The sequence below is a fragment of the Rhinatrema bivittatum genome, chromosome 10 (genome assembly GCF_901001135.1).
Source record: "Rhinatrema bivittatum chromosome 10, aRhiBiv1.1, whole genome shotgun sequence".
Lineage (NCBI taxonomy): Eukaryota > Metazoa > Chordata > Amphibia > Gymnophiona > Rhinatrematidae > Rhinatrema > Rhinatrema bivittatum.
Genome location: NC_042624.1, coordinates 1 through 27,881, shown reverse-complemented (window position 1 = coordinate 27,881; position 27,881 = coordinate 1). Strand labels below are relative to the sequence as shown.

General features: G+C 44.3%; 1 protein-coding gene across 1 annotated transcript in view; it reads left to right on the top strand.

The window, feature by feature from the left end:
* Positions 1 to 24,331, top strand: part of LOC115100326 (nucleoprotein TPR-like) — a gene marked incomplete at its 3' end in the record, with an annotated part of 228,078 nt that extends 203,747 nt beyond the window's left edge. The window contains exons 35-39 of the mRNA XM_029618746.1: positions 5,183 to 5,244; positions 10,447 to 10,655; positions 11,139 to 11,411; positions 12,999 to 13,147; positions 24,236 to 24,331. Coding sequence (XP_029474606.1) covers positions 5,183 to 5,244; positions 10,447 to 10,655; positions 11,139 to 11,411; positions 12,999 to 13,147; positions 24,236 to 24,331 — 789 coding nt within the window. The remainder of the gene's footprint in view (positions 1 to 5,182; positions 5,245 to 10,446; positions 10,656 to 11,138; positions 11,412 to 12,998; positions 13,148 to 24,235) is intronic.
* Positions 24,332 to 27,881: the final 3,550 nt, after the last annotated feature.

Sequence of the window (27,881 nt, the reverse complement as noted above, 5' to 3'; positions counted from 1 at the left end):
CCTCCTTTCACCTTAATCAGGTGGTAGAGCTTCTGGCCTTTTTGAACTTAACTAGGGAGCTGCACTTATTGGATGTGTGTAGAATTCTTTTGAAGTATCTCAAGGTGATGAATGCTTTTTGGATAATTTCATTCAGAAGATGTTTCAAAGCTTAGTGTTTAAGACCATGTTTTTTTCTGTTTCATCAACACTAGATGGTCCAGCTCTTTGGCTAATGAGTGCAGAGTCGCATACCCTCATCCATTATTGGTTGTAAAGGAGTGAATACACCATTTTATTCCATCCATTTATGAAGCGTTCAATATCAGCACATGCCCTTCCTCAGACAGCATCAGATGGCTTGGTGATATCCAGTTGCTTATGTGATTGTCGTCAACTTGATGGAAGTTCTGTGTCTACCTAATCACTGCTTTAAGTGCCTAGAGAAATAATCTCTCAAATTAAGTATGGCATATGTCAATCTGTCATCAGACCAGGGCAGCAGTCTTCTGCAGAGCTCACTTACTACAACTTTAAATTGATATTTTCCTAGCATGTAGCCAGATGGACTCAGGACCAATGAGTTATGCTCCCCTGCCAATAGATGGAGACTGAGTCAGGTTGCAAGGCTGACATCATATTACAAATAACCCTGCAGTGACCTCAGCACTCCAGTATTCTCCTTCTCCAGCAGATGGTGGCCCTACCTCTCCCTTTAGGGATTGTTGTACGTTTTGGAAGGGGAAGTGGACTTCCAAGCGGGTTGAGTGGCCCCCCCCCCCCCCCCCCCCCAGTGGTCGAGGCTCCGCTTTAGGCTTGGTCGGCACTCCATGTGATTGGCCACGGCAGGGCCATATCGCATGCATCTTTGTGCATGTCTTATTGCCCTCCAGAGAACATTGGTCCGCGCAGTTCACATAACGTCACGCACATACATATGTGCATGACCTACTAAGCACAGAATACAGGAAAATTCGGCCACACGGGCTGTGTGTGCGCCTCTCCGCGTCCCACCTAGGTGCTCAGAATCTGTGCGCATAAATATTTAAGCACGAGCCAATAGGACGCACAGTTACCGCTGCCAATGACACCGCCAACCAAGAAAACTAAGCGCTCTCTGCAATGCTTGCCATACTAGAGCCTCTCAGTCTGACCTGGACTCCAGTTTATGTTCGCGCTGCGAGGAAGCCCAAGGAGAATTGATCTCCTCGGACTTTGCTAAGCCAGGCTTGTCCCATTCAGATGATGGGTAGGCCACTGCCTTAGTATCCGCTTGATGGGGTTCATCCATGGGAGAGGGAAGTTCAGCTGGTCCCACCCCAGTACCTCCTGATTAGACATGGACCCAGCTGCCTTTTCCTGGATGGAGTTTTTCCTGGGGCTACAAGCCTTCATGCAGGCGCAGACTACTGCTTCTCTTGCCCCTGTCCGGACGGAACCTCAGCCGGTGGGCCCTCCCTCTTCTATTCCTACCGGCAGGCCCCGAGGTATGCCTCACCTTACCAAGGGTATCCCTGGCAAGGCACCCTGCCGGCACGGATGAAGAGAAGGATACAGATTCCTTGGAAGATGGGGAAATTCCCCCTGGGTTAGAACCGTATCTGACCGTGTTACAGTTTTTCCACAGAGACTAATTGCCGGACCTGGTTTCCCAGACCCTGAAGATGCTAGGAGTCCCTGGGTGGACTCTGACGGAACCAAAAAGAATCCCATTCTGATTTCCCTGAGGAAGGCCTTCCTGCTACTTTCCAGTGATGGATGCCACCCAGGAGTTGATTGATCTGGAATGGGATGCTCCAGAAGCAAGTTTTAAAGTGGGCTGAGTATTGTAAACTCTATACCCTCTGGACCCAGCGATACGGGAACATGAAAAACATGAGGAAGGATCTAGCGAAGCTTGAGGAATGGTCTTGGGACTGGCAGCTAATACTTTATGCTAAAAAAATGTAGTGTAATGCATTTAGACCCCAAAAATCCATGGGAGAGGTACAGCATTGGAGCATGAAGATGAGTTTGATCTGGGGGTGACCATATCTGATAATCTTAAAGTGGCTAAACAGATGGATAAAGCGATGGCAAAAGCCAGGAAGATGCTTGGCTGTATAGGAAGAGGAATATTCAAGAAAAGGGAGGTGATATTGGCCCTGTATAGGTCCCTGGTGAGACCTCATTTGAAATTCTGTGTACAGTTCTGGAGACCCCACCTTCAAAGGGATATCAACCGGTTGGAGTTCAGGGGGTGGCTTTTAAAATGATCAGTGGTCTTCATTCTAAAGCATATGGGGATAGACTTTAAGATCTAAACATGTACACCCTAGAGGAAAAGTGCGATAGGAGAGATATGATAGAGACATTCAAATATCTCAAAGGTTTCCATAGTCATGAGGTGATCCTCTTTCAATGGATAAGAGGCTCTAGAAGGAGGGATCATGGGACCAGCGTGAAAGGGAGTAGACTTGGAGTAATCTTAGGAAATATTTCTTTACAAGGAGGGTAGTGGATACATGAAACAGCCTCCCAGAAGAGGTGATGGAGACAAAAATGGTATTTGAATTCAAGAAAGCATGGAATAAATACAGGGGATCTCTGAGGAACTGATGGAAATTGTAAAGCTAAATTAGTTAGGCAGATGGGCAGACTAGATAGGTCATGTGGTCTTTTTCTGCCACCATGTTTCTATGTTTCTAAAGGTGAGGCTTGAAGAGGTTAGACTTGAGGTTAACGTAAAGAAATGTTTTTTCATAGAGAAAGTGTTGGATATTTGGAACAGCCTCCCTGTGGAGATAATGGGAGCAAATATAGTACTAAAGCATCCTAAGTATAGAGAATCCTTTACTTATGAGAAAGTATGCTGAAAGTCAGAAATCAAATAGGGGTTTTCAGTATTGTTGTGCAAAGAGAAAATGGAAAGACTTAGACCTTATGGTCGTCCTGCTAACATGTCTCTGTGACCCAAAGGTACATATATTACCATGTCCTTGGTTATGGTGGGTTGAATCTACTAGATAAATGAAGCTTGACCGTGCCGCAAATGCGCAGTAGAGAGCAACTCTACCGCGCATGCGCGGGCAGCATGTCAGTCAGAACTTGCCAGTAACAAAAATGGCGCGGCAAGGAGCAGTAGCGGCGGCAGCAGCGACGAGACGCGCGCGAGGAATGGAGGGTCCTCACCCGGAGATCTTCCGTCTGCGCCATCCGGAGGGGGAGTGACTGAGGGGGGAGGGGGGAATGAGGGGTAAGGAAATGGACTGAAAAAAAAATGTTAATGTAGCCCATTGTTACGGGCTTAACAGCTAGTCATTTTATATTTTACTATCTGTGTAGGAGGAATATAGTAACATAGTAAATGATGGCAGAAACATCCAGTCTGCCCAACAAGATTGATTATTTGTTCTTTTAGGGTAGTGACTGCCACTCCATGCAGGTTTCCCCAGTTTCATCCTTCAGCCACAAGGGATCCTCTGGTTTATCCCACACACTTTTTAATCCATTATGGTTCTTGTCTTCACGACCTGTTCAGGGAAGGCATTCTTTGCATCCACCACCCGTTCCTTTAAGAAATATTTTCTGGCATTGTTCTTGAGTCTACCCACTAGGAGTTTCATATCTTGACCCCTAGTTCTGTAACTTCCCCTCTACCAGAAAAGGTTTGATTCTTGTGCATCGTTAATGCCTTTCAGGATTTTGAAGATCTGTATCATTTCTCCCCCGTGTCTCCTCTCTTCCAGGGTATACATACTTAGGTCCATCAATCCAGGGCCGGATTTAAGATTTTGGCTCCCAAAGGCAGAGTGCCACAGTATTGACCCTTTGAAACTGTGCTAGCACACACTACCCTAAAGCAAATGGAAGCAGGCTCCTCTCTGGCCTGATATTCGGCACCTTCAAATGTGACACCCTAGGCAGTTGCCTGTGTTGCTTATGTCTAAATCTGGGCATGTTTCAGTCTTACCTCGTAAGTCTTCCTGTGCAGACCCCTCACCATTTTGGCTTCTTTCTCTGCACTGCTTCTATCCTGTCTCTATGCTCTCTAAGATCCAGTCTCCAGAACCGAGCACAGTACTCCAGGTGGGACCTCACCGACCTGTACAAGGGCACCTACTGTTTCCTGCTGCTTGTGCCTCTTTGCAGCCCAGCAGCCACTGCCTTGTCACAATGCTTCTCTTCCTTCAGACAGTCTGACCTATTAACCCAAGGTCTTTTCCAGTCCGTGACACCAGTCTTTTGCACCCTGCCCCAAGAGCTCCTTTGGATTTCTGCATCCCAAATGCATGACTTTGCACTTCCTGGAATTGAGTACCAACTGCCAAACCTTCAACCACTCCACAAGCTTTCTCAGATGGCTTCTCATTCTCTCTCTTTATTCAGGTGTGCCCACAAAAAGACAAACGTTTCCTTCGAGCCCTTCCGTACTATCGCTTGCAGAGTTCTTGAACAGAACCAGCCCCAGCACTGATCCTTGTGCTTCTCACCTCAGAGTAGGTTCCATTTACCACTACCCGCTGACATCCATCACTCAGTAAATTTGTGATCCATTCCACCGTATTGAGACCCACTGTGTGGGACCATATCAAACGTTTTGCTGACATCAGATAAATCAGATAGTGCTCATGCTTGATTTAATTCTCTAGTCGCCCAATCAAAAAAAAAAAGAAATCAATCAGATTCACTTGACACAAACTTCCTTCATTAAAACCATGTTGCCTTGGATCCTGCAGCTCAACGGATTGTAGATAGTTCACTAACCTTTCCTTCAGACTAACCAGCCTGTGGTTTCCAGCCTCCACTATGCTACTACTTTTGTGAAGCGGGGTCTTAACCGCCCATCAGTTGTGCATCGCTACTCTCGTTTCTAAGGACCTATTAAACAAATCTTTCAGCAGGACTGGCCCCCACTTCTCTGAGTTCACTTCATATTCTGAGATGCATCTCATCAGGCCCCATGGCCTTGTCTGCCTTCAGTTCTGCTAGTTCCACCCACATTGAAATGCCTTCATTTTAACTTCAGATTTGAACAGTAAGTGTTTTCTGTTTCCTAACAGTTAAAAAAAATTCTGTAGTATACAAGCAACAGTTGACTTTTGTGTATCCCTGCTGCACAATGTGGATTTGCCTGCTGCTTCTTGTGTGAAAGAGCTCAGAAGCAGAGGATTACTGTTCCTACTTAACTCAGATACTAATTGATTGATTTAATGTCAAACAGGTTCAAGAACAGCAAAGACAGATCACACTTAAAACAACTCCAGCATCTGGTGAAAGAGGAATGTAAGTTATTTTGGATTACTTATGGCTGTTTTGGGTGACCTTTTGCTTCTAGAGATTAAGAAGCTACCTGATTCGTTTTCCTTCCCCCTATACTGGGAAACAGTAGGATTAAATGGTCAATTTTCTCAGTGGAAAAGGGTAAACAGTGGAGTGCCTCAGGGATCTGTACTTGGACTGGTGCTTTTCTATATATTTGTTAAAAGACTGTTTCCTGTCTTTTAACCAGTCTGTAATCCACAAAAGGACATCACCTCCTATCCCATGACTTTTTAGTTTTCTTAGAAGCCTCTCATGAGGGACTTTGATAAACGCCTTCTGAAAATCCAAATACACTACATCTACCGGTTCAACTTTATCCACATGTTTATTAACCCCTTTCAAAAAAATGAAGCAGATTTGTTAGGCAAGACTTCCCTTGGGTAAATCCATGTTGACTGTGTTCTGCTAAATCACGTCTTTCTATATGCTCTACGATTTTGATCTTGAGAACAGTTTCCACTGTTTTTCCCGGCACTGAAGTCAGGCTCACTGGTCTATGGTTACCCAGATCACCCCTGGAGCCTTTTTTAAATATTGGGGTTACATTGGACACCCTTCAGTCTTCAGGTACAATGGATGATTTTAATGATAGGTTACAAATTTTAACTAATAGATCAGAAATTTCATTTTTTAGTTCCTTCAGTACCCTAGGATGCATACCATCCGGTCCAGGTGATTTGCTCCTCTTTAGTTTGTCAGTCTGGCCTACTACATCTTCCAGGTTCACAGTGATTTCGTTCAGTTCGTTTGACTGGGTGCCATAAACTTTTTTTTTTTTTTTTAGCTATTATCCTGTGTGTGGGGGCTGAAATGCAAGTCCAAATAACCAAGTTTTTAGGTTTGTTTTTTTTAAAACACTTGGTATCAGGTTCCAATCTTAGATTTACTGGCATACTATTCCATAGCTTGGGCCCTTCCACGGATATCGATCTCTCTGACTTTGGTTATCCTTGCCCCTTGTATTTGCTGATCTTAAGTTTCTGCTAGGGATGTACAGATACAGCGATGCATTTAGCCATTCTACGTTATTGTGAATTGAGTTGTGTATGGTTGTTAAAATTGTGTATTGTGCGTGGAATTTAACGGGAATCCAGTGTAAGTTTTATAGGGTTGTTGTAATATGATCTGTTTTGTTTTTTTTTTTACTACCTGTGAGAGCTCTGGCTGACGCGTTCTGCAAGATTTGAAGAGGTCGAAATGTAGAGTAGGGTAGGCCATGTAACAGTGAATTGAATTAATCAAACTCTTCTCTTCTCTCGCCTCCTATCCCATTGGCATCATAATCATCTTCTCCCTCCCTGCATCTCTTGGCACCATTACCTTCTCCCTTCCCTCTTTCCCCACCATAATCTTCTTCCCTTCCCTTCCCTCTCCACCAACCCCTGACATTATCGCCTTCCCTCTCCCACTATCTCTTCCCCTTCCCTCACATTATCATCACCTTCCCTCTCCCCCACCCCCTGAAATTATCACCTTCTCTATCCCTCCTATTTTCTGCACCTCCCCCACTATCATCATCAGGCTTTTCTCTCTACCCCTCTCCCAACCATCACCTTCCCTTTCCCTCCATCTCTCTCCCCCACCCCCAGGCATCATCATAACTTCCCCTCCATCCCTCTTCCTCACCTCCTGGCTTTATCACCTTTTCTCCCCACCTCCTCACCACCTTCACTTTCCTTCTATGCCTTTCCTTTCTCTCCCCCACTTCTTGGCTTCATCATCACCTTCCACCAACCTCTTCCCCCACCCACTTGCATCATCATGACCTTCCCTATCCCTTCATCCCCATCATCCTCACCTTCCATGTCCCTCCACATGGCATCACCCCTCTCCCTAACCCCTGGCATCATCAACTTCCCTCTGCCTGCACCCCCTTGTATTATCACCATCCCTCTCCCTCCACCCCTTTCCCTCACCATAGCATCATCATTAACTTTCCCATTCTTTCCACCACCACCCCCATGCCAATCACCCTTTTCCCTCCACCCCTGAAATCACCTGTCCTCGCCCTAACTTCCTGGCATCAGCATCATCTTCCTTTTCCCTCACCCCTGGTATTATCATCTTCCCTCTCTTTCCACTCCTCTCCCCCATCATCATAATCTTCCATCTCCCACCCCATCATCACCTTCCCTTCCCTCAACCTCACTCGCAGGCATTATAGTCTTCCCTCTCCCCCATCTCTTGGCATTATCAATATCCCTTCTCTCTCCCCCGCACCCGGTGGCAAATTCAGCTGCCCTTTCCCCACCTCACCCCCAGTCCTTGAAGCTTACCCAGCGCTCCTGCTTCCAACTTTGCCTGCTTCCCTCTGCAATCCGAACTGCACAGGGCTAGCAAGCCTCACAAGCCTACAGAGCCCCGTGCGGTTTCCATTGCAGAGAGCCAACAGAGGGGAAAGCAGGAGCCGCTGCTGATAAGCACGGCTCTCTAATGCCCTCTGCTGGTGGGAGAAGACGGCAGCCACTGCCCACCCGCACTTCAGCCATGGCACAGTCGTGTGCTGCTGCGGCACGCCGGTTGGGAAACGGCCAAAGTTCACATGCTGACCATACAATTTTACTCTGCCCTTCACCAGCTCACAAAAGGCACCTAAGCTTTGAATGAGCAAAACTGACAAACATTTCCTCATATGTATTCCCTCTTCTCTTCTACCCACATGCTAAGCATTAGCTTTATAGATGTTTTGAACCTTTGATGTCTTTATCTACAACGCATACAAAAAAAGGTTTTTCTGGAAGAATGAGAAGCATCTGCTCAGACTAAATCCCACTGTCGCCGAAGTCTCCCTTTCTCAGTTGATTAGCAGTGATTAGTTGTCTGGTTTGAGCTTATAAGTAGCCTTTGTTGTCTTTACTCTAAAATTGGGCCTTAGTGTGTGAACACCAAAGTGTGTGTGCAGCCACTTAAGTGCTGACGCTGTTATATAACCAAAACGCCTGTATCCCTGTCGTGGACATTTAGAGCTTGATTTTCAAAATGACTCACATGCATAGATTTTATGTGGAGTGGAGGAGCAGGCAAGCCTGGGTTCATATCCTTGTGACCTTGGGAAAGTCATTTCACCCTCCGTTGTCTAAGGTACAAACTTACAGGATCATTCACCAAAATGCGTTACAGTGTTAACACATGCGATAGTAATGCTGTCGCATTGCGCAAATGCACATTTTTCACAGGGGCGGGATTAATGAAAATGAAGAGCATTTTTGCACTGTGCGATAGCGTAACGCACTCTGTCGCACACGTTTAACATCGGAAATAACTACATCTTTTCTCCTAGCGTTAAGCCGTGTGAAATCCCTAAACTGGCCGTAGTGCAATTTGCGATAAAGATTGCGAATGGCATTTCGGCCATTTCTGGGCTTGGGAGAGGGGAGGAGGCTTGGAGTAGCGAGAGGGAGTCTCTGGGGAGGTCTTCACAGTATTCAACTGTTTATATCACTATAGGAGGGCCGTCTAATAGCTCAAGGTGAGGTATTGGTGGTTTAGGGGCCACTTTTCCATGCAGCGTGAGACGTGTGAACAGCACAGTAGACCTCAGTAAAGATTTGACGTCATTTGGACTGAGGAAAGTCTCACAAACATGAGCTTTCTACAGTGTTCCCTCGCCCTAGCTTGATAGTACCCTGTTATAGAGTCCATGTCAAACTGGCCCCAAAACCCTAAACCACAACTAAAACCTCACCTCAAGACCGGGCCGAGGCAGTAAAGTGCACTCAGGCTGAGTGCACTGCTAGCCCCTGTTTGGCCACATGTTTTCCACGCGCTATTTTTACCCCCTTATATAGTAGGGGGTAATAGCGCGTGGAAAACACGCAGCCAAACCCCCCCTCCCCGAAACTAATATCACCAGCAACATGCAAATGCATATTGATGGGCCTATTAGTCATTCCTGTGCGATACATTTTACTTTCAGAAATTAACGCCTGCCCAAAGGCCGGCACCGGGAGAGTGTACAGAAAAAACTTAATATTACGTCGGAGGCCCCAAAAATAAAAAAAATAAAAAAATCTGCCCGCGGGTTGGAAGACGGACGCTCAATTTAGCTGGCGTCCGTTTTCCGAACCCATGACTGACAGCCGCTGCTTCTGTCAAAAAGGAGGTCTGTGCACTCATCGGGAGAGCGGGCGCTCGCTGGCTCTCCCACGACTTTCACTGTATCGGCCCGGTTATTAGCTGGCCCTCCTATAATGATATAAATAGTTGACTATTATGAAGGCCTTATAAAGAGGTATTCTGCTGGCATGTAGTTTGTGTGTAGGGCTCTATAGCAGCCTGGCTTGGTCCGTTTTTCTAATAGGAGCTGTATTGGTGTCTTAATATTACACTGGTGTAATATTTTCAGTGTTGCCGTTTCTTAGGTAAGGTGGTTACTGTTTGAGCACTGGAAATTGGTGCTGTTTTGGTGTGGGATGTTTACTGTTTATGCAATTTCTGATCAGACAGTATATGTATCTTTCCCTTGTGTGTTAGAGCCATGGCAGCGTTGGAGGTCCATCTAAGATCAATCTGCAATGAGTTTACAATGTGGAGTATAGTCCACATTTCCCATTACAGCCTAGTCACTGACTCCATTACAATAGTAGGTTTGGCCAGTCTGTCCTCGGGAGTCTCTTTAAAAGGTAGAATCCAACTTCATTTCTCGTAGAGCCCTTTATTTCAGGTTATCTTTCTTGTAAATAAATAAATAAATGGGTTTCACTCAACAGAAATGGTCATGTCCACCTGTTGTGACAGCCTTGTTGCTTTTTTTGTTGGAAAGCAGCCCTTACCTAGAGATTCCCATTTGTATGGCTGATTAATCTTTTTTGTCCTTGGAGAACACAAACTTGCTTACCTGTAACAGACATTCTCTGTGGCAGCAGGATAATCCGTCACACAATACCCATCCTCTTCCGATTACGGAAATGGCTTGCTAAAGGGTCCCCCACCATCAGGACGTATCTTCTGGAGTTCTCCAGGAAACGCTTCATGTCCACCGTGTCAGATGATGGCACCCACTTGTGTAACTGTTTATCCTGCTATCCACAGAGAACGCCCGCTACAAGCAAGCAACGTTATGTGTTAATTTTCTTAAAGAAATTACAAAAATTGATATATACTCATGTTGAAAAGGCTTTCATGCTTGATTTATATTTGCTAAAGATAAATTTGTGTTTACAGAGCAAGTGTTTCAGAGCCACCAACTGCTAACATAAAGCCAACACCTGTGGTGGCCACTTCAAGCAAAGTGACTGCAGCAACTATTCCTGGAAACAAGCCTACGCCGAGAGCCAGCATCCGCCCAATGGTTACTCCAGCCACGGTGACCACACCAACCACCACTCCAACAGCCACTGTTATGCCCACAACCCAGGTGGAGTCCCAGGAGGGTAAGTGTGTAGCGCTGAGAGCCACCATAACCGTCCCTTCCTGCAGCTCTGTCACAAGGATAGTTCAACCTGTGGTAGTACTGCTGGAATACATTGTAAGCACCACATTAAAACATAAAATAGGGGAGGGCATATTTTGTAAACCAATACAGTTTCCAAAATGAGTTCCCTATGGTAAGTTATAAACCAGATTAATTGATAGTAAAGCTCTTAGTTTATGCTTTAATGTGGTGCTTACAATGTATTCCAGCAGTACTACAACAGGTTGAACTATTCTTGTGATAGTGCTGCAGGAAGGCAGCTCTGTATATGGGACGGTTATGATGTCACTGCAGGAATTTCATAACTGCAGCATCTCTAAAAGCCAGAAAGTATCATTGAGATGGGCCTGGAGTAGTTGTTTGAGCATTTCATAACGTGTGTTTAAGAAATACAGTTTTTGCCTTGTTAGTTTCTAAGCCGGTATTTGTTACTTTCGTGCAGCTATGCAGTCTGAAGGCCCAGTGGAGCATGTTCCTGTCTTCGGGAGCACAAGCGGTTCAGTTCGTTCCACTAGTCCCAATGTCCAGACCTCCCTCTCTCAGCCGATCCTGACTGTCCAGCAACAGACCCAGGCCACAGCTTTTGTGCAGCCCACTCAGCAGAGCCTTCCTCAGATTGAGCCGTCCAGTCAGGAGCCATCTTCTCCCATGGTGGAAATGGTGCAAAGTTCTCCCATCGAGAGGCCCACGACTTCCACAGCGGTCTTTGGCACAGGTTGGTTTAATGCACTGAACCAAACCCAGATAAAGGACTTGGGAGATTTTGTGTCACACGCAATGAGCATTGTTTGATTGCACCGATTTTCTGTAATTGTGCTGATCCTTTTATAGTTGTGTATTTAACTTTGCACAGAGATTGGTTCACCTTCTGCAGTCATTTTCCTGGAGCTGCTAATAGTTTAATTACAGGAAAAACCATACAAAAGCTGAACAATATCACCAGCACTGCAGTGGGTTTTCTGAGGTGCACACAAGTATTGTTTTTCCCCAAAGTTACGGTAGGACTATAGAACCATCTGTGCAAGAAAAGAACAAATGCTTGAAAGAGAGGCTCCTTCAATTGATTTATCAATGAAAAGGCAAGTTAGGGAGAAATATGAGTAAAGTTAAATACTGAAAGACGCGTTTTCTCAAAATAGCATAGGTTTGCATTGTGAGCAGTTGGCGAAAGTGGAACTTGTGCTGTGTAATACATTCTCTTCCAGTTGGGACTCGACTACATTCTCTCTTCTAATTTCCCAGGCATGCAATGTTTTCCCCATCTCTACAACAGTCTAAAGAAAGTTAAATCAATGTAGTCTTGTGTGGCTTCAAAGTAAGGCACAGAGCCTTTTATTCATACAGTTCGTTGTACGGTGCAGGGCCCTGTTTCGGCAATGGGGCTGTCAGGAGGGACTTACATAATGTACTTCATATCTGTACAAAAAACAAATGTCAGCAAGCAAAAGCAACAAAAACAGCAGCAAAGAATTATTATACAAAGAATATATCCTGCATACCAGTAATGTAAAAGCAGGCATGAATATTGTCCTGGAAATAAGACTAAATTATAGAAACAATATATTGAATTAATTACACCCCTTGTCAACCCCTTTATCCCTATAACCTTATTTTGTAAACCATTATGATGGCGTTATTTTGACGTTTTCGATTGACGGTATATAAAACTCGTTAAATTTAAAATTAAGTACAGAGGCTTAATGGCATGGGGAGGCAGAAGAGCTAGAGTGTGCTTTTTAACACAGTTAAAGCCACAGGGACGATCAAGGAATGAAAGCAAAAGCAGACGTAAAGAAGCAATTAAAAACTTGCCAATAAGGAAGAGTAGCACGATCTTAGCCTTTAATACGGATGAACAAGAATACAAAATGTTGTCAAGGATGAGGTGAGAACTAAGGCTAGCAAACGTCATGCAATGACAGCGAGTACAAGCAGCACGGCAGGAAACAGAAAGGGGAGAGAGTAATGCACAAAGCAGCATGGAGTTATAATTATGAGACATAGACAAGCCAAAGTGAAAGGGAAACAGCCTTCTGGGTTTTTTACCACCGTTTAACTTACTAGCATGTAAATAGCCACTGCTCCTTTGGCCTTTGTGCCATCCTTCACCCGTTGTCTTTGCTATCTAGGACGCATGGGGCATTACAAAAAGTGATATAGCAATCTGGGCTAGAAAAGGAAGGCAAAGAGGTTGCTATTTCCACTTAGCCTGCCCAGTTGGTTTGGGTGAGGTTTTGAGATGTTGCCTCTCAGTTGCTGACATTTGGGCCCTGCTAATTAGTCACGACACAAGGTCTTCTAGTTTCAGCTACCCCAAGCTCATCCTTGCCTAAACGACCTCGGGAGGAAGAAGAGGAAGCTTCTGTAGAGCACGCAGACCGGGGCCCAGAAGAGATGGTGGACATGCCTCTTCCAAAGAAACTGAGAGCGGTACAGCAAGTTGGAATCGAGGTGTGTACCTGGGCCCTTGTACTTAGGAAGACCCTGTTTCACTAGCAAAATGGTTTTAGAAAGATTACTATCACTCAGAAGACTATTGCAGTTTCATGTGCTTATGAATCTTTGGGATATGTGTCAGTATGTGCTATGTTTGCAGACCTAAACAATATAAATGATAGAGCCTTCCATAGTGCTCCTATCCATGTATATTCCAAAGGAATAGCCTAATACAGAGGTTCCCAAACCTGTCCTGCGGGACCCCAAGCCAGTCAAGGTGTCAGGAAATCCATAATGAATATGCATGAGGTAAATTAGCATGCTCAGGATAGGTTTGGGAACCCACTAGCCTAATGGTTAGAACAATAGGCCGGGAAATTGGGGTTCAAATCTCACTTCTTCCACCGACACTCCTTGTGACCTCAGCAAGTCGCCTTCTCCTGTTGGTTTGCAAGCTCTTTGGGGCATGGACTTCTCACACCTGTATACTTAGCACCATTGTTCAGCGCTGCATCCATCTAACAGTGCTATAAAAATATGTATCATTATACATTCAACATAGGATAGAGGGTAACAGAAAGGTGAGCTTTTCTGAGAGGTTTCTGGTCTTGGAAGCCTAATAGAGTCTGTCTTAATTCCAAATATGATTTAGTGAATGGAGCTATGTGTTCCACAAGAAATTGTCACATAAACATATCTTGCAAAATGTGCATATTGGTTTATCCAATAAAATATACTACAGCTCATAATTACTAATTGCACACCCTGGTGCTCGGGGTGTTTGCTTTTGTACATTTCTCTATTTGCCTGGTCTAAGAAAGGCTTTCTAGAGCTACTTCGAGGCAATTCTGCTTTCCTTACATGTTACTATGATTGATTCACGGTGACAGCCTCAGTGTTTATGTATTGCAGATGCAGAATATGTGCATCCTAAGAGAAATTGTGCCTTTAGGGGGGCAATTTTCAAATTGTCTGCATTGCTACAAAGTCCATGGGTAAATTTCAAAAGGTTCTAGTAATTAAAATTGGAAGTTTTGCATGTAAGTAGTATGTATGCACAAGGAGTATTTTATAAAAGCCTGAATTGTGTACATACTAGCAGTATCATCTGTAAATGTTAAAAGTTAAAAAGGGGGTACTTTAGGGGTGTTCTAGGTCGAAGTTTGAAATTAGTGTTTTGTAAGCAATGTACGTGCATACATTACCAAAAGCATGCTTTTGTATCTGCTAATTGAGTCGCAGAACTGAAATTGCACTTGTCTTTTGTTTGCAGTTATTCAGTGGGAGGTCTGGGTTAAGTGTTAGGGGTCAGGGTGATATGCTGGGGGTCTGGGTGAACTGGTGATGGTGGTAATGACCTGGTAATTATAACTGCATGCAAAAGTAAGTATTTTTATAAGCAGAGTGTGCACATACTTTATAAAACACCTACCTCTGTTCAGAACATGCAGTATATTTATTTTGTATGTAGAACATGAGTGTATTTTTCTAAAATAAGTGACAAAAGCTTGCATTTGAAAAAAGTGCACAGACAAATATACATGCATTCTTTGAGGCAAAGATACACAGTATTTTGTAAGTTGTCTGGTTCTGCCACATAGTTTGTAAAATTATTTTTAACTCTTCAGTCAGACTAGACCAGACCAGTGGATTATGCACGCCACCAGCAGATGGAGACAGAGATCAACAGGCTTGCCGATGTCACTGCTTATATACATCAGTGCTGACACCTGCCTGCCAGTATTACCTGTCTGCAGTAGATGGTGGGCACCTCGTGCTGTGGAGTCAGGCCTGTTGGCGGAAAAGGAAAGTCTTTGGAGCTTCTGACGTGAAGGTCAGATCCTCCCTAAGTTGAGTGGGGTCCTTAAAAGTCACAGAGCTGTTTGCTATAGCAGGGAGAGCATTGTGCTCCCTCCCTCTAAGTAGAATAGGACCCGGAATCTTCAGGGGGATTTGTGGTGAGGAATCTGTTTCCTTCCCAAGCCTCTTGCTTATCCTTTCTCCCTTCCCTATTGCTATGGTCTATTTTGCGGTGGGAACTTGTGCCTTTAAATATTGCTGTTCCTGAAGGAGCTGAATCAAAAAAAAGGGAGAAAGCCTGATTGTGCTGAGAAGAGTGGATCCTGTTGCTTTTTCCATGGTTTGCAGATCAGAGGGACCTTTCTGCATTTAGCTGCCGGTGAAATTATCTTGCGTTGTGGCTGTGGTTCTTTTTTTTTTTTCCCCACCACTTGGGCAATATGATAGACTGTTGACTGGGAGAAGTGATGTCAGGAAGTGGCTCTAAACTCGACCATGAGTGTTCCTAGCCCTGAGGCTGGGGACCTCCAGAGCTGAAGCTTTAAGTCTGCAAGAAGGGGCCACATCTGTTTAAAAAAAAAAGGCTCTTAGATCCTTGGAGGCCCCAGTGACCGTTTTGCAGCCACAGGGCAGTGATGCTGGCTGCAGACTCCCAACTCTTAACTTAGCGTGCATGAGGTGGATGGAGCTGTGGTCCTGCACTGCTTCCCTGCTCCAAAACTGGCGGGATCATTTTCATCATGGTGGAAGTCCCTCTCTGCGGTTTTAGCTGTGGGTCCAGCGGCCATATTGTGACTGCAGGAGAGCAAGGAGATTTAAGGTTTCTCTCTGACTCAGGCCCGTGGAGCATGTACAGCTGGAATAATAAAAATAAAATTTTTATTTTATTTATTTTATTTTATTTATATGCTTTTGAACTATACCGACATTCATAGGACATATCATGCCGGTTTACAATCAACATTGAAGTACTGAGCAAGAAAGTTACAAAAAACAGGGAGGGGAAGAGGGAGCAGGAATGAAAGGAGGAGAAGAAGGGGGCAAGGAGATAGCAGGCACGCAATAAGCGGGAAGGATAGAGTTAGTCATCAGTAAAGGGAGAGAGAAAAAATAGGAACAGTTTTAACTGAGATATAACAATTTACATATTTACACAATCGACATATTTACACAATCGAAATGGGGAACGGCGATCCACTCTAACCTTTGGCTCCCGCCAGGCAAAAGGCACCATGGTGGGATGGCAGTAATCTTTCTCGTAGGTAATAGTGGTGGTGGTTTCGACATTGCAAAATGAAGGTTGTTTATCTTTGGCTTCACCCACATCTGAACGATGACTTGATGAGAGTGAAGTTGGATTATGAGACTGGTTACGAAGCGAGTGCTACATGGTTACAAGAGTTGGGGTATATTGTCATTTCCCCAAGATGCATGCTATTGCCATGTCAGACACTTGGAGTATCAGTGATCTTTATTCATTGTGGAGGAAGGACATGTTCATCTAATGGGCAACAAGGTTCAGCAGATGTGTGGTCAAATCCGGATATTCAGTTCAGCTAGAAATCCAACAATATGCTCCTACCTACAGGTTCTTGAACCTATGGCAACAGTTTTGGCCCTGGTACCACAGGCAAAGATGTACATGCATACTTTGTAAATGGCCTGGACTTCCAGTCTCGAGACTCTTCCAGGTGTCTGTTGCCAGAGTCAGTGAGTCTAACTTTGCATTGGTGGTCTGTAATCATTTGGGATGGAGAATATACTTGGTGACCCCATTCTGTTTGTTGTGTCATCGAATGGTCAGACTGGGGGGAGCGCAAGTTCAGGAGCCTACCAACAGGGATGGCTACAGTCAGAATCCCAGTGTTACTGAGGATGCCGTCAACACACTGTAATCTGCTGACTCTATTAAGTTGGTGTACAAAGTGGAGTGCTTCATGCATGGTCGGGAATGGTGGGGGTGTCTACTCTTCCAAGCACCTTAGGTGCTGGCGTGCGGAATTCTCTCGGCCTGTACAGTGCCAGAAGTAGCGGGGCTACCATCATCCCGTCAAGGAATCAGCTTCCTTGCCCGTTTCGCATCTTTGGGTGCAATGGGACACTAGGGAGGAGGATGCCATCACACACTTTTGGATTGCTTTTTCGCAGTGGCAGCCACCATCTCTGACAGGTGGTAGTCTACCCCTGCTATGATGTGGGATTCTACCCACGAGTGCGGCGATGAGATGCATATGTGCACTGCCAGACGCAAGATGGGTATTGCTACATGAGTACTGGTCATCATGCTTTAAAGCAGAAGGCTTCAGTTTCCCTCGTGGCAAGCACACCATGCTGTGCATCGCTGCCACAAGTCGGACATAAGCCTGCATTCCTAGTTGAACCACTAGGGGCCAGAAAGGTCCCTAGTGGTTCCACATACCACCAGGAAGGTATGTCTGGAATCTTCCCACAGAAGAGGGGTATATCTTTCAACCCCTCCCCTATTAACTTATGTTGAATCCCCTTAGGGGGAGAAGCCTCTGGGGCTCCATCCCTTGCAGGTCCATTGTTAGGCTGGAGCCTTGATTCTTTTGAATCAGGGCATCTCCTTGCAGGCCAAACAGTGCTGGTGCAAGTTAGCGGGCACTCCTGGCTGAGATGCCCAAATATGACAGGCAGCGCAAAGAGAAAGGCACTTAGCCTTTCTCTTTGCGCTGGTTGGAGGGACAGCAGCGGCAGTTGGATCATTCTCACTGGTCCATGGATTACTTGACTAGGTGGCCACTTCTTGCCAATAAGGTCGTTTATGAACTTCACAGATCAGTTACTGTAACCCACTCTCCCCAGGAGAGTAGGAAGGATTTTCAGGATCGGGAGGCCCCGATTCCCATTGCTTTTCTTTCCCTTCAGATAGGGGAGCTATGACTGGGTTTCCAGAGTGTGACCCTTATGGGTTACCCCTGGGTTACCAGGTTGTCTCTCCCTATAAAGTGTGACCCTTGTTCTGAGGAGACATGCCATATGGAGAATGTGACCCTCGCCCCCTTTTTTCAATGGTTTTTGTTTTTCAAGTACTATTTCTAGTTATGGGGAGTAAAAATAAGGAAAGAACATGTTTTCTCATATTTGTTCCATCTGAGCAGACACAAAGGGAAATTTGGTGGAAGCAGAGGACGATGATAAATCATGGCCTTTTGTGCAAGGCTGAAGTGAGAAAGCAATAAGGGGAAGCAGATGTTGAGAAAGGGGGATGTAAAGATTTATGGAGCAGGGAAAATGTGTGTTCTGGTATCAGGAACAATGAGCTGTTTACATGCAAGCTATAGAGAAAAAAGGTATAAAAGGTGATTTGCAAAAGATGTATATTTAAAAAAAAAAAAAAAAAAAAAGCTAACCGCACACCTCCTGCCACCACTTAAGCACTCCGTCTGCCATAATGGCACCTATGCCTGAGAAACCTAAGTGCCTTTCTCTTTGCGCTGCCTGTCATATTTGGGCATCTCAGCCAGGAGTGCCCGCTAACTTGCACCAGCACTGTTTGGAGGCTCAGGGAGAATTGCCGCCTTATGATTTCACTAAGCCTGGCTCTTCCCAGCTGGGTATAGACGGCTCAGGTGGGGTGCCTGATTTTGGAACTCCCCTAACTGGTTCCTCAGTGGGGATGGTAGCTCAGTGTGTACACCTCAAGTACCTCTTGGATTGGATGCTTCTACCTTTTCGTGGGTAGAGTTTTTCCAGGGCCTGCAATCCTTTCTCCAGGTGTAGTCTTCAGTCCTCTCTAATGCACTCAGAGTGGAGTCACAGGAAAGATCCTCACCGGGACCTACTGTTAAGCACTGGATACTGCTAGTCTGGCAGCAGGTCTTCACAATGAAGGTCCGGATGGCACAGATGATGAAGCTGATCCTGACTGCCTTGAGGATGGTGAAATTCCACCAGGATTAGAACCGTATAGAACTATACTGCGGTTCTTTCATAAAGATGAACTGCCGGCTCTGATTTCCCAGACCTTGAAAATGCTTGGAGTTCCTGGAGTATTCGCTTTGACTGAGCCAAAGAAAAATCCCATTTTGGTTTCGCTGCGTAAGGCCTCTTGTTTTTTTTCCCCATGATGGAAGCCATTCAAGAATTAATTGATCTTGAGTGGGGCACCCCAGAGGCTAATTTCAAAGGGGGTCTGGTTTTGGAACGCCTATACCCTTTGGATCCAGTGGAAAGAGAGCATTTACGTTTTCCAAAGGTAAATGCACGTGTGTGTGTGCAGTCTCCAAGCGGACCACTATTCCAATTAAAGGAGGAGTGGCCTTGAAGGATGCTCGTGATAGGATTGAGACTATCCTTAAGCAAGCATTTGATGCAGTGGCAATGACCTTACAGATCGTTTCTTGTTCATTGGTGGCTCAATCTTGTTTATTTCTCTATCAGGAGGTCGATGACTCTAGGGTGAACTCCAGGGCAGTTATGGAACCCACTGCTTCCTTTTTAGCAGATATGGGCAATAATTTGGTCTGCTCTTCAGCCAGAGGAGTGGCTTCCATTGTAGCAGCCAGGTGTCAGGTATGGCTGAGAAATTGGTCGGCCGATGCAGCCTCCAAGACTAACATTACCTACTTGCCTTTTAAAGGCTTGCTTTTATTTAGGAGCGAGTTGGAAAAATTGACCAGTAATTGGGGTGAACCTCCGGTTCCTTGTTTGCCAGAGGATAAGAAGCAGGCGCCATGCTCTTTCAACGTGACAGGTCGTACTAGAGGATCCAGGAGGTTTCATCCCTATAGAGGAACGACCCTTCAGAGGACTCAATCTTTTGGTAGGTCTCAGTCCTTTCGTCCCCGACAGCTAAGAAGGGCCGCGGGTTCAAGTAGTGGAACTTCCCGACCCTCCCAATGAAGGTTTGCAGACCCATCCCCAGGAACTGGAGATAGGGGGATGCCTCCCTATTCTATCAGAGGTGGGTCAAGATCACATCGGATCAATTGGTCCTGAAGGTGATACAAGAAGGATATGCGCTGGAGTTTAGCAGTATTGCAGAAGAAGCAGGCAGTGAAAATTACATTGGCAAGGCTCTTCAGTCTGTGATTCCAATGCCTGAGTCTCAAGAAAATACGGGTCGATATTCCATTTATTTCATTGTGCCCAAGAAGGAGGGTTCCTTTCGTCCCATCCTGGATCTTAAAGGTGACAACAGTCATCTGCGGGAAACATTGTGCTCAGTAATAATGGCTGTTTAGTCGGGGGAGTTTCTGACCTCTTTGGATCTGTTCAAGACGTACCTTCATATTACCATCCGACTAGAGCAACACTTTCTGCGGTTTGCAGTTCTGGAATGCCATTATCAGTTTCGGGCCCTGCCCTTTGGTCTGGCCACTGCCCCAAAGACCTTGTCCAAGGTGATGGTGGTAGTGGCAAAAAGATGGGATCCTCATACACCCGTATTTGGACGACTGGCTGATTTGAACCAAGTCGCTGGAAGAGAGCTGCAGAGTGTCCCGCAAGATGATTTCCCTGTTGCAGGAGCTTGACTGGGTGGTGAACCTGACCAAGAGCAGTCTTCAGCTGCTCGGTTGTTGGATTACTTCAGGGTTCAGTTTGACACGAGGCAGGACATTCAGAAATTGATGACATAGCTCCATCTGTTGGATACTCCGCACCCGGCATATGGTCCTACCTACAAGTACTTGACTTAATGGCGGCGACCCTAGAAGTGGTCCCTTGGACAAAGGTGCATATGCGTCCTCTTCAGCGCTCCCTGCTTTCTCGGTGAAACCTGCAGTCTCAGGACTATTCAATTCAGCTGCTGCTGCCAGTGGAAGTCTCCTCCCAACTGCAGTGGTGGCTGCAGAGCATCTAAGAAAGGGAGTTTCCCTAGCATCACCGGACTGGCTAGTGCTGGCAACAGATGCAAGCCTCCTTGGATTGGGGAGCTCATTGTCAGGAACTAACGGCAAAAAAGGCGCTGGAATACAGAGGAGTCTCTCTGAAACATCAATCGACTGGAAGCCAGGGCATCTGGTTGGTGTGTTTGCAATTCAGCAACAGGCTGTAGGATCTATCAGTCCGGATAATGTCGGGCAATACAACCACTGTGGCTTACATCAATTGTCAAGGAGTAACAAAGAGCCAGCAAGTGTCGCAGGAAATATATCAACTTATGGAATGGGCAGAGGTGCATTCCAGATGAGCTCAGCCATACACATTACAGGCAAAGACAAAGTAATGCCTCGTCTGACAGCACCCAGGAGAGTGGGTGTTGTCAGACGAGGCATTTCAGCTGATTCGGGATCACTGGAGTCTCCCATTCCTAGACCTGTTGGCTACTTTGCGCAGTGTGAAAGTTCCATGATTCTTCAGCCACAGAAGCGATCCAAAGTCATTGGGGATCGATGCCCTAGTGCAGGAGTAGATGGAAGACAAATTGCTGTATGCCTTTCCTCTATGGCCCATGTTGGGCAGATTGTTTCGAAGGATTGGAAACCATGGTATGCAGATTTGTGGAGGCTGCTGGTGGATTTTGACTTCCAGCACACAGGAACCTGTTGCAGTAGGGGCCTGTACTTCACAAAGAACCAACTTGATTTTGTCTTGCGGTATGGCCCTTGAAAGGGCTGATTTGCTGAAACGTGGACACTCTGTGGCAGTGATTTTCTCCTTGCTAAGAGTTAGAAAGTTCTCCACATCCTTGGCCTATGTGCAGGTTTGGAGTGTTTGAGGCCTGGTGTGAGGATCGAGGTACTCTCCCTTCCTTGATCAAAATTCTGTTAATTTTGGAATTTTTTTAGGATGACTTGAATAAAGGTTTGGGCCTTAATTCCTTAAAAGTACAAGTAGCAGCTGTTGCCTGTTCCAGGAGTCAGGTAAATTGTGAATCTTTGTCAACTCATCCTGAAATGACCCAACTTCGGCCTCCTTTGCGGTTTCCGGTGCACATATGAAGTCTTAATTAGGTTTTGGAGTTTTTGGCAGACCCTATGTTTACACTGCTACGTACTCTGTCCTTGGAGTTGCTGACCTTGAAACCTGTTTTCCTTGTGGCAATTTGTTCTGTGCGTAGGGTTTCCAAATTGCAGGCCTTGTGTTGCCGGGAGCCATTTCTTCAGGTGACTCCAGGGGTGGTACAGCTGCATACTGTTCCTTCCTTTTTACCACTGACATTAGCAATGGTAACATGGAATAGATTTAGGTTTTGGGTACTTGCCAGGTTCTTATGGCCTGGATTGGCCACTGTTGGAAACAGCATGCTGGGCTTTATGGACCCTTGGTCTGTCCCAGTATGGCATTTTCTTATGTTCTTCTTATGTTCTTATGAAGGTGTCATTGAGTTTCGCTTGAATCAGTCCATCTCCCTGCCATCTGTGGACAGAGAGAGAGATGTAGGGTCTGTTGCAACCCTTGGATGTCAAGAGACATATTGTTAGGTACTTAGAGATTACTGAGCCTTTGTGAGTCAGATCGCCTGTTTGTCCTTCACAACAGTACTAAACAGGGAGAGCCAGCCTCACAGGCTACGTTAGCTTGCTGGATTAAGGAGGCAGTCATGGCTGCATACATGGATGCTGGGAAGCCATTACCTAGTAAGGTTAGGGATCATTCCACTAGGGCTCAGGCAGTGTCATTGGCAGAAGTTAGATTGGTGTCTCCTGCCGACACTTGCCGAGCTGCGATGTGCTCCTCCTTACACACCTTTTCCAGGTGTTATTGTCTGGATTTTCAGAATCGGGAGGACACGGCCTTTGCATGTGTGGTTTTGACTGGATCACAGGCAGCCTCCCACACTATTCGGGAGTAGCTTGGGTACATCCCACTTGTTCTGGATTCATCTGACTGGATGCTAAGAAATGAGAAGTTACTACTTACCTAGTAATTTCCTATTCTTTAGGACAGTCAGATGACTCCAGCTTGCCTCCCTTGGCTGCTGGATGATTGCGTATTGATCCTCCTGTGTGCTGACGTTTTACAGGGCTTTCTGGTAAGTGTTACACCAGTCCCTAGCCTAGTGTTATTACTTTCTTATCCAAGCTCAGTGTTACCTGTTGGCTGAGTATTGACATGGTTATCTGTTTTTCATCAAGTTTGTGCTAATCTGTCCACAGTCTCTTTTGAAGAGAATACTGGTGGGCTGATGTCACTGCAGGGGTATATATATACTGTGATGACAGCTTACTCCGTCTCCACCTGCTGGTAGAGGTGCATAACCCACTTGTTCTGGATTCGTCTAACTGCCCTAAGAAAAAAAAAAAAAAGGAAATTATCAGGTAAGTAGTAATTTCTCAGTAGGCAGTTTACAGAGAGAAAATGCTTTTTACCAGCAGAAATCCCTTTTGAAAATTGCTCTCTGTAACGGTAACTTTAAAACAAGCGTGCGGGAGCCCATGCTCGCGCATGTGAGCGAGCATACGCTGGAATTTTGAATCATGCACACACTTACCCGCATATGATTTAAGATATGCCTACTGCGTGTACGTGTGCTCCTAGTTTTAAGTGGTTACTCGAGCAGATCTAAATCCCATATCTTCCGTAGGAATTTGTTGGCTTTAACACATGCAAGGAAGTGGATTTAAAAAAAATGCTCGGGTGAAGGACATTCCTAGTTTTACTCATTGGTCCACCAGTTTGCCCAGTCTGTGTCTATGTCATCCGGACCCCTCTGGTTTTTCAGCCTTTACTCCCCCAAGTTGACCCAGACCCCTCACCCAGTCGATTTAGGCCTAAGCAAAGATTTATGAAGACTTGCACCTCATCAAGGGCTGAAGTAAACATACATGGCTAACAACCTGCTGCGTGCTGCAGTGACTGGTTTTAAAATATGGAATTGTGTGTAACTAGGCTCCGCCTCGGAAGCCCAGGCTCCGCCCTCTCCCTCCCCCCTTTTATTTGCTTGACCATGGCATATATGCACGTAATTTGCAGCTTTTAAAATACACATTGCTCACACAAGCCCAGATATTCGTGTACATGGGCCCTTTTAGTGCGAGCAACGCTTTAAAATTCACCCCTTAATGTTTTGTAATGGGAAGTTAGCCATCCCTTTTTCCACTCATAGGCTAGTGCTTCCAGTCAGTAGTTATATGCAAGTAACATGTTTAATTTATCTTGCTGAATTGCCTTTCTATAAATATAATCAAAGCTATATATATTAAAAGTACAACATATATATCCATAATATAAGATGCAATTTGACAAACATTGCATTTTAAAACATAAAAGACAAACATGCTATAGTTTGTAGATCTAAACAAACATGCTATAGTTTGTAGATCTAGCATGGCTTTTTTGGATATAAATGGACTGCCTGGTGTGCTTTGTTATCTCTTGAATATGTTCCTTCAGGAAGAAGCTGTGGTGGAAGAAAGTACAGATGCTGATGCTGACTCTCAGTCCTTCCAACAGGAGTCTCAGGACTCAATGGGCGAGGTGAGTACAAAGGTACATAGGACTTCATTAATATTCTGTAGGCCTTGATGCCTCTGTTGTCACCAAGTTCACTAGTCACATTCTCGTATGCATGCTGAAGCGGAATCGTAATCTGTTGTTTGGAATATGTCTTTCAAAGCAGTTTCTGTGACACTGACTGATACTGGCTTCTCCGGAAAATATGGAAAGCACAGTGCAGAGAATAGGAATAACCATTAGGATGTGAGGACTGGTGACATCAAAGTCAGGTAGATACAGATAAAATCATGATGTTAGCACTACAGTGATATCTAGTTCCTTTCTGTGTTCTTGGTATATTTTTAACAATGAGAGAAGCCAGAGTTTATCCCCAGTACTGCTAAAGAGATCTGGCCAAGCTGATCATACTTTGTTCTTATTGCTCAGTTTAAAACGTGTTTAGCACATATCTGGGGCTATAGTCCATGGCAGGGAAGAGGAGATGGTTAAGCTTTGAAATACATTTAACAGTCTCATATGTAGGATGGGAACAGCTTCCTGGCCTTAGCAATCCATAAAACATTTCATCTGAATGTTTCATATAAGTGAGAGTTATATATAACTCATGCTAGGAGCTCAGACCTTCTAGCCAAGAATATGGAGACTTTTTACTCTTGAAGCAGAATTAGGGTACAGGTGCCAAGTTGGAGCTCCTCCTTCCAAAGTGTGCACTATCTGTTTAAGTAATAGATCCTGGAAGAGGCCTGCTGTTTAAAATCATTCCATGTTAGTCAGAAGCCTGTATGTGCTTAAGGTACATTTCTGTCGATAAGCAGACTGAATTAGCCATTATATGTGAGATACCTCATCTGGTGGCACCGAACAAACTCATCTCTCCTAGCTAGTAGAGCTTTGACGCTCTACTGAGCATGTGCGGGCATTGCCGTGTGAGCCTCTTCATTCATTTTTTGTCTGAGCACAGCATGGTGTACTCAGTCTTTCCAGATATTTTTTCAAAATTCATTTTATCTCAGTTTTTTGTTCTGTGTTTGTTTTTTTTTTTTTACTTTGTTTCCGTGCTGCACTGCAGCACCCATAGCAGCACTTTTCGGTGCTACAAAAAAACGGACTTTTTGCCCCCTCAAAATGATTGACAAGATAAGCCCACAGTGAGTGGCTTATCTTCAAGAACTTCATCTGTGGTTAAGTGATATCCTTTACCGAAGGTTAATTTAAAAGAATTTATCAACCGCACACTTCTCGCATCGTGGTGGTTTACTAAAATGTATTTTTATTTATTTAGGCATTTTATGTACCATCGTTCCAAAAGAAGAAACCTTACTCACCTTACTCACTTTACAGAGCAACAAGGAACAATGTGCATTGTTCCTTGTTGGTCTGTAAAGCTCGTTTAGCTGCATTTTGTTTAATGTGAACCGATGAGATGTTCCCAACGTTCATCGGTATATAAAAGCTTCTAAATAAGAATAAATAAATAAAAGATCACAGCGGTTTACAGTATTAGCAATCATATTCATTGTCAATGGTCATATGCTTTGAGTTAATGTTCACTCTTTGAATTCAACACCATAGAGAATGCATATTCTAGTTCATAATTATACATTATCATGGAAATCATAGTGGTTCATATTAATTCATTCTAGGTCTACAAAACAATGAAAATAGATTCTAATCCTACTAGTAATACCTTTTATATCATTCATTATATATTGATCAACTAGCATTATCTCTTGTACTGTTAATACAGTTATCAGCATTATAGTTGTTTACATTAAACCATAAGCCCTGCAAACATCCATGTTTTCAGTTCACGCTTGTCATTCTTTTATTCTGTTATCTGACGTAAAGTCTTGGAAATGAGTTCCACAGCTTGAGGCCTGCTATTGCAAACTTTTGGTTTCTTATTAGCGTTAGGTGCATGTTCTGAGGGTACCGTTAGGGAGGCCTTTCTTTTGCGATCTTCGTCTCACTGCGGTGTATAGAGTTTGTGTCATTCCTAATATTGTTGATGATGAATAATAGTGACAATGCTTTATAATGGATTCTAGATTGAACAGGGAGCCAGTGCAGGGACATTAGTGAGGGGTTTGTCCTTAGAAAGGGGTCTTGCTGATGCATTTTGAAGAAGCTGCAGTGGTTTTAATAGACTTACGGGGAGGCCTAGTAACAGGGAGTTGCAGTAGTCTAAGTTTGAGAAAATAAGTGTTTGCAAGACAGTGCGAAAGTCTTGTATTGTTAAGAGGTTTTAGTCAATATAGAATTCTCAACTTGGAGTATCCTGATTTGATTAATTTGCTTATATGCTTTTTTATAATGAAGTTCTCATCGATTTGAATTCCAAGGCCTCGAACTTCATCTAATGGAATAATATTGGTAATTCCTAGATTTAGGGTTGGCGGTTTGAGTATCATATAATTTGTTTTATTTGTGTTAAAAGTTAGTTTCAGTTGGGAAAGATTTTGTTGTATGGCCTTCATGTATATTGACAGGGTAGCTTCAGTTTTTGTGTTTTTTTAATGTTTTGTCAAAAGGGATGTAGAATTGTATATCATTTGCATATAGGAAGAAGATTCCCAGCCTCGTTAGAGCGCATATAAGCAGGAGATAGATATTGAGAGTTCTGAACCTTGGGGGACACCTGAATCTATCGGAAAGGTGTCTGAGATTTGGTTACCTAGTTTGACTTGGAAAGTCCCATCTTTTAAGAAGGAAGAGAAGGATTTAATGGTATTTCCACCTATTCCAATTTCATTCAGCTGGTGGCAAAGCAGGGTGTGGTCAACAGTGTCAAATGCTACATTTAAGTCTATTAGTACCAGAATAAATGATTTGTTGTCAAAGCATTGTAGCACTGGATCAGTTAAAGAGATGAATAGGGTTTCTATTGATTGATTTTCTTTCTAACTCCGAACTGGTTTGGGTATAGCATTTTGTTGTCTTCAAGGTGGTTTTCTAATTGTGATAAAGCTGTTTATTCTAAGACTTTCATGATGAAAGGCAGGTTTGATATTGGGCAGTAATTGTCCTAGTCGTCAATTCTGCCGGTTTTGTTTTTGAGAATTCGTTTAATCACAGCATGTTTTGCCTTGTTAGGGACTAGTCCTCCTGCTAATGAATGGTTTATTATGTTTGTGACTATTGGGGGTTATTACGCTGTTTACGTTTTTCAGGGTATTTGCCGGGATAGGGTCCAGTGGGTGGGTTGCGGGTTTCAATTTAGTGATTATTTGGTTTACTTCAAGCTTCAATACTGTGTCGAAAGAGTTCCATGGTCTGATCACCAGTTAAGAAAAAAACCAAAAATATCTCTAAACAAACACACACACATACAATAATCAATCTTTTAAGTACCGAAAAAAGATAGAACCCGAAACATTCGAAGGAACCATTAAAAATAAAATATCTGGAGTTCGAACATAACATCTTCTCATCTTTTGACTCCTGGGACAAAATCAACAATGACATAGCAGATACCCTATGGCCTAATCTAGGAAAAAACTTTCCAAAACAATGGCTACACAACTAAACAAAAGAAACCTTGGTATAGCGAAGAGCTAAGACATGCCAAACAAACCCTGAGAAA